The sequence below is a fragment of the Octopus bimaculoides genome, chromosome 21 (assembly GCF_001194135.2).
Source record: "Octopus bimaculoides isolate UCB-OBI-ISO-001 chromosome 21, ASM119413v2, whole genome shotgun sequence".
NCBI lineage: Eukaryota > Metazoa > Mollusca > Cephalopoda > Octopoda > Octopodidae > Octopus > Octopus bimaculoides.
The window spans coordinates 4,097,025-4,104,305 of NC_069001.1; the positions used below are offsets into that span (position 1 = coordinate 4,097,025).

The following is a 7,281-nucleotide window of genomic DNA, read 5'->3' on the forward strand; positions in this document are numbered from 1 at the left end:
ATATATATATATATATATATATATATATATATATATACATGCATGCATATATGTGTGTGTGTTTATATATGCATATATGTATGTGTGTGTGTAGACATGCCTGTATGTATGTGTGTGAGTATATATATATATATGCATGTATATATTTTCAAATTTTCGTCGTATATATATATCCCCCCATCGCATGACAACTGTTGGTGTGTTTACGACTCCGTAACTTAGCGGTTCGGCAAAAAAAAACCCCAATATAATTAGAATAAGTCCTGGGGTCGATTTGCTCGACTAAAAGCGGTGTTCCAGCATGGCCGCAGTTAAATGACTGAAACAAGTAAAAGAATAAAAGAATGTACACATACATGTATATGTAAATGTGTGTGTGTGTGTATGTATGTATTGTCCTCGTTGCATAAATCAGCTCTTATTATCACCGGGCATGTTTCAGGCCTGTCACCGGCAAGAGAGGTAACTAAGAGTTTATTGACTGATAATCCACAAAGTTTCTTTCCTCTTAAGTTTTCTTTATCCTAAATATTATGAATACATTAAGGCACCACCGCCCTGTCCATGTCTTCTAATCTTACACTACACTATTCGCTTATTCGAACCCACACCCACATATTTCCTCATTTTACACTAGTAAACCCCTTGATTTTCTGACTCTTCCAGTGATTCTTCATTGATGTTTCCAGATGGAAATCTATGGACAACACACCCAATGCAATATTTTCCATCTTCCCCCAGAAACTCTTATTCATATATTTTCATATTTTGATTTTAAAGATTTAATCAGGTAAGAATTCGACCTTTTCGTTGCTATTTTTGGTTTTTCTGCAAACTGCTGCATTGCTTAATAATTTCTTTCGTTCTGTTTGCCTGTTATTCTTCATATAATATTCTATACAAGAAGACACTGTCCTAATTAAGCTTATTTGTTTATTATCAAACGTATGTCTCGGCTATTCTACAATATTTAGGAAATTCTGAATTGTAGTAATACCACGTTCGTCTAGTTTGAAATGAATCTATTGCAGCGCAATATTTTTTCCTTTTGGACATATATCTAATATAACAAATATCTAATTAACCATCCGCATAATTTTTTTTCGGGTCAATGATACTGCTATTACGCGGTTACACACCGTTTTAAGAAAATAACTGACAACTATTGAAATCGTACACAGAAGACGTTAAACAGGAATGAAACATTGGAAAATGGAGTTCGAGATAAATTCTTTGAAAAACTAAAGAAGGGATGCTCATATATATATATATGTATATATATATATATATATATATATATATATATACACAGTGTGTTTTGTGAATTTATGGAAAGGTATCCCATAGAACCTTCCAAAATAAAAGGACGAAATATAATTCAACCTTTTCACACACACACATATATATTTACACTTATTTGTGTGTTTGTCTATATACATACACACACATATTTGTATATATAGATATGTATGTATTTATATTCATAAGTGCATATCTATATTGATGGTGTTTAAATGTTAACCATTGAAATAATTGTAGAACTTAGAAATTATAAATCAAAATCTGTTATTTTACTATCTCATCATCATTTGACATGTTTTCCATTTGTGTCTGTTTGTCCTGACATTGCACAATAATTGTTAACAAGCATCACCTTCATAGAATCAGTGTCCTTCATTTCCAACCTTGTTAAATATGTTTGGCTATGAGGAGATAATAGGGTAAAGACCCCCTTTGGGTCTAGAAAGTTCCCTTCCAAAGCACAAGTCCAGACAAGGTTGTTTATGGAAGACCATCAGTCACCCATGCATGCCAGTCTCCCCTCTCTATACCACCAATGTTATCCAAAGGAAAACATTTTGTCTATATATATTCACTAGCTGCAACGGTGTATATTGTTGTTTCATATTGTAGGTGTTGCAAAGTGTGTAGACGTTTCTATGATATTCATTTTGATGATTTGCTATGGAAAAGATTTTGCTACCAAAATTTTCTTGAAGAAACGTAAGTCATGTTTTTTACCATTTATTTCTTACTAAAACAGTAATTCCTAAGATTGTGTAAAATATGTCTCCTCGTACGGATTATGTAATGTATGATTGATTGAATGAATGTGGTTATTAAGCTTCCACTTTTATCTTATACTAAGGAAGACAGTAGGGAATATAATTTTTGTATGACTTAATGGATTGGTCACTGTTTAGTTACGTATTTAGGAGTTGGTTGTAATTAACTTATTGAATTCATTTCCCAATACTGTTGTACAAAGGGTAAATGTGTTTGAGAGGGTGGTTTCTTTGTTCCCAAGTAACATTTATTTTAGTGCTGTTGACACCATTGGATTGAATGGTACTGCTCAGGTGTCGAAACCATAATGAAATCCGTGGGGCAGCTGATGATGGTGGTATGTTGGATTGTTGGCATGGCTTTTATTGTATGTGCAGAATAGTTTTATAAGACATCCTTTTGATATATATATATATATATATATATATATATATATATATATACTGTATTTAGCTGTCCTCTGTATCACACAGACTGTAATGTTCTATTTTGTACTTAAAATTTCTACTATTCTGCATTTAAAAGTTACATTGTACATTGGTTTTTTTTTTTTTTCTTGTGCCTGCAGATGTCCTGAGAATGTCTCCTGGAGAAGTTTCTTCAAAAAACTCTACATAAAAGATGGCAAATATCTACCGGTTTATAAACAAATCAAGCGAGCTTGGAGAACCATTGAGAATTATATAGAAACAAATGTACCTCTCTTGAAAAATTCCTTGGCTGGTAAGTATACATCCATTCATGTGTGTGTGTGTGTGAGATCATTTAACTTCCACTTTTCCATCCTTGCAAATGGAATTTGTTGAGGCTGGTTTTTCTTTGGCCAGATGCCCTGTTCCAGTTGCCAAACTACTCTTGTTCCCAAACACCCGTGCTGGTGTCACGTATTAAGCACCCATGCTGGTGCCACATAAAAATAACATCCAGTACACTCTGTAAAGTGGTTGGTGTTAGGAAGGGCATCCAACTGTAGAAACCATGCCACAACAGACAATTGGAGCCTGGTGCAGCTCTCCAACCTTGCCAGCTCCTGTCAAATCATCCAACCCATTCCAGCATGGAAAACGGATGTTAAATGCTGCTGATGATGATGGTGAGACTCTGTGGAAGCCATCATGTGTGTGTGTGTGTGTGTCTGATTTGGCATGGTTTCTATAGCTGGATGCTATTCCTTATGCCAACCACTTAACGGAGTGTACTAGGTGCTTCTATGTGGTACTGCATGGGTGCTTTTGTGTGGCACCATGTAGGCGCTTTTACATGGCATCACATGGGTGCTTTTACATGTCACTGCAGGGTACTTTCATGTGGTGCTTTATGTGTGCTTTTATGTGGCACCACCCACCATGTGTACTTTACACCACCACAAGGATCGTTTTTAACACTTCTGCTGGGGCGGGGGGCACGGAACTTCTTTAGTATTGATACCAGGCTCCAGGTATCACAGTCATTTGTCATCTCGCCTACTATCTTCACTCGCAAAGTATTGGTTGGCCTGGAGCTAGGGTAGAAGACATTTTCCCAAGGTGCTGTACAGTAGGACTGAACCCAAACTCACACGGTTGCAAAGCGAGCTTCTTAACTGCACAGCCATGCCTGGCAGTTCTTGCTTTATTACTGTTTCTATAAGTTCTTAATAATTGTTGTAGGTCCAGCTGGAGAGAAGGAACTTGCTGAAGCTGAAGAATACTTTGGATGTTCCCTACCGAAAGATCTAAGATGCTCCCTCAGCTTTCACAATGGAGAATCCCTAACAGAATATCTTGGGTAAGTAATTGTCGTTTGTAATTTAGATATAAACCCAGCGAATATTTTATGGGAGTGAATTAGTTAATTACATCGACTCCCAGAACTTGACTGGTTATTTTGTTTCCTTCACCCCAGAAGGATAAAAGGCAAAATTGATTTCAGCAGGGTTTGAAATCAGAATGTAAAACCCCATAACTAAATACTAGAAAGCATTTTGTCCAACAATTTGACCATTGTCAGTCCATCACCCTACATGCCTATCTACTGCCATTGGTCAGAAGTAGTAGTAGTAGTTACAATCCTTTCTACTAAAGGCACAAGGCCTGAAATTTGCAGGCAGGGGATTAGTTGATTACATCGACCCCAGTGTTTCACTGGTACTTAATTTATTGACCCCGGAAGGATGAAAGGCAAAGTTGACCTCAGAATGTAGCGATGGGTGAAATACCGCTGAGCATTTCATCCAGCACACTAACAATTCTGCCAGCTCACTGCCTTCTTGATAATAATAATAATAATAATAATAATAATAATTCTGTGTACCAAATCTTTTTGCAAGGCTTTGGTTGGCCTGGGGCTTTCATTGGACTTTTCATGGCTACAGTCTTGGGCCAGCTGCATAGTTTGCCAGCCCACGTGCAGGATATTTTTATGAGACAACCAGTGTTGGTGTGTTTACATCCCCATAACTTAGCAGTTTACTCTTTTACTTGTTTCAGTAATTTGGCTGTGGCCATACTGGAGCACCGCCTTTAGTCGAGCAAATCAACCCCAGGACTTATTCTTTGTAAGCCTAGTACTTATTCTATCGGTCTGTTTTGCCGAACCGCTAAGTTACGGGGGACATAAACACACCAGCATCGGTTGTCAAGCGATGTTGGAGGGAAGTTTGATAAAATAATATTTCAGGCACAAAGGCCCATCTTCAGAAGAAAAGAACAGTCTAAAAAAAGAAGTTCAGTTAGTTAGGATCCATTCAAATTTGTGCCTGAAATATTATTTTATCAAACTTCCCTTGTTGTCAAGAGCTGTCTATTTTCTCTCTTTTTAAATTTCAAAATATGTTTGTTATGGCAATGTATCTCTGTCTCTTTCCAGAGTTTTGGGAATGGTACAAATAGCTGACCATGCAGTCTGTGAGAAACTTCTTCCACTAGCTGCTATAAGGTTGAGTTATGCGGTAAGAGTTAACTTCTTTATTGATGTTTTTTCCTCATCATCATTGTCATCATTTTAATGTTCAATTGGAGGAAGATTGTTTATGGCTGGATGCCCTTCCTGTCACCAACCCTCACCTGTTTCCATCTAAGGTAATATTTCCCCCCCAGGGCCAGACATGTTTACATGGCAGATTGGAAATGGATTCTGCTTGTACAATGGTAACAACTATCACAAGATGTCAAAACAAGAAGACACCATCTCTCTCTCTCTCACACTCATCCATGTGAGGAAGCCATGTATTCACCTCTTCATGAACCCTTGCATGTTTCCAAGTGAAGTAATATTATCCCGTGGCCAAAAATGTTGCCACGGAAGCCAAACAAAGGAACTGCTTCCAACATGGTAGCATTCATTTACAACTGTCATATGATGTCAAGGCAAGGAGACTGGCACACACGCACACACATATACACACATGATGAGCTTCTTTCAGTTTCCATCTACCAACTCCACACTTGAGGCTTTGCTCAGCCTGGGGCTATAGCTGAGGACATTTACCCAAGGTGCACCCCAGAACCATATGATTGGAAAGCAAACTTCTCAACCTCACAGCCATGCCTGCACCTATATAAATGTAATTACCAATATTTCTAATGACTTGTAGGCACACAGTATTTCGTTATGCAACCATAATTTGTTCCAAAGTATATTAAACATTTTCATAAGCCAATACCGTGTACTGCTGTGTTAGCAGTGCTCTTAAACCATGTGTTACAGTCAAAAATATGTAGAAATGACCGTAACACAATATTTCCAATAATCTTTCTTGTTTATTCTCTCTCTTTCTGATGCCATCTTTGCTTTAGGAACGTGGGATGCTTCGTGGATGTTGCCAAATCACTGATTGTTCCAGGTCGAATGTCTGCCAGTATCTGGTGATCTCTGATAAGTGTGACATGCCAGTCGGCACCATCTTCTACCATGTCCATTATGTACAACGAGGGAATGTATTTATTTCAGGTAAGAGTAGCATTGTTTAGATCAATGGTTCTTATGACCTTTGGGGGTCCATATATGACATTGTCATTAAAATTTATCTGCAATAAATTAGTTATGATCCTACAATACACAAAATATTTTAAGAAATATTTTTATAGAATTTGTAATGATATTTAATTACAAAAGTATAAGTGAACTTTTTTGAAGATCAAATAGCGACAAGGGTCTCATCCCCTGAGTAAAATAGTTCCTGTCTAACTGTCCAGCTATTGCCAGGATCAAAAACGGAAGCTTAATAATAATGATTTCAAATTTTTGCATGAGGCCAGCAAGTTTAGGAGAGGGATGAGGTTGATTATATTGACCCCAGTGCTCAAAAGGGGTGAAAGGCAAAGTTGAGCTTGGCAGAATTCGAACTCAGTAATTGTCCCAGCATGCTAACAATTCTGTCAGCTCACTGCCTTAATAATAATAATGATCATGACGACTACTATTATTATAATTTATGATAAGGCTCCTACATATTTTTCATCTTCCAAGTTCACTCACAAGGCAACTATTGGCTCCAAGCTTTAGTAGAAAAACCCTTGCTGCCCAAGGTGCCATGCTGAGAGATTGAACCATAAATCTTGTGGTTGTAAAGGAAGCTTCTGAACTGCACAGCCACACCTGTTCCTCTGAAGCAAAATTATAAATTTTTTTTAAACCTTAACAACAAAGATATTTCTTTTTATGTCTGTTTTAAATGATTTTTTAAAACTTTATTTCTCTTGTCAGCAAACTCCTATCTCCAGTGGCTCACACAATTTGCAGAGACCTTGCAAAACGGTTGCTTCTCCATTATTGACAACAAAATGTATCGGTGAGTTACAACAATTACGTACTTTTCATTTTGCTTGTTTCACTCATTTGACTGTGGCCATGCTGGGGCATCACCTTGAAGAGTTTTAGTCAAACAAATCACCCCCAGGATTTAAAAATTTTTTCTTTATTTTTAATGCCTGGTACTTATTCTGTTGGTCTCTTTTGCCGAACCACTAAGTTACAAGGATGTAAACACACCAACACCGGTCGACAAGCGATGGTGAGAGACAAACACATATATATACAATGGGCTTCTTTCAGTTTCTGTCTACCAAATCCATTCACAAGGCTGTCATAAAAGACACTTGCTCAAGGTGCTATGTGGTGGGACTGAACCTGGAACCATGTAGTTGGTAAGCAAGCCACTTACCACTCAGGCAACTGTTTTGAAAACTTTTTTTTTTTTTGCATTTCCCTTCTATATCATTGAAACTATAGTTT

General features: G+C 37.2%; 2 protein-coding genes across 2 annotated transcripts in view; one reads left to right on the forward strand and one right to left on the reverse strand.

Annotated features, from left to right (window-relative positions):
- LOC106872037 (serine/threonine-protein kinase 33) overlaps positions 1-7,281 on the reverse strand; it is a 224,305-nt gene that overhangs the window by 112,590 nt on the left and 104,434 nt on the right. The gene's annotated exons all lie outside the window — the stretch shown is intronic.
- The window catches only part of LOC106872035 (F-box only protein 3), a 9,739-nt gene continuing 2,903 nt past the window's right edge, over positions 446-7,281 (forward strand). The window contains exons 1-7 of the mRNA XM_014918871.2: positions 446-790; positions 1,915-2,004; positions 2,636-2,790; positions 3,717-3,834; positions 4,915-4,996; positions 5,844-5,997; positions 6,754-6,838. Of these exons, the coding sequence (XP_014774357.1) occupies positions 690-790; positions 1,915-2,004; positions 2,636-2,790; positions 3,717-3,834; positions 4,915-4,996; positions 5,844-5,997; positions 6,754-6,838 (785 nt within the window). The 5' untranslated portion in view covers positions 446-689. The remainder of the gene's footprint in view (positions 791-1,914; positions 2,005-2,635; positions 2,791-3,716; positions 3,835-4,914; positions 4,997-5,843; positions 5,998-6,753; positions 6,839-7,281) is intronic.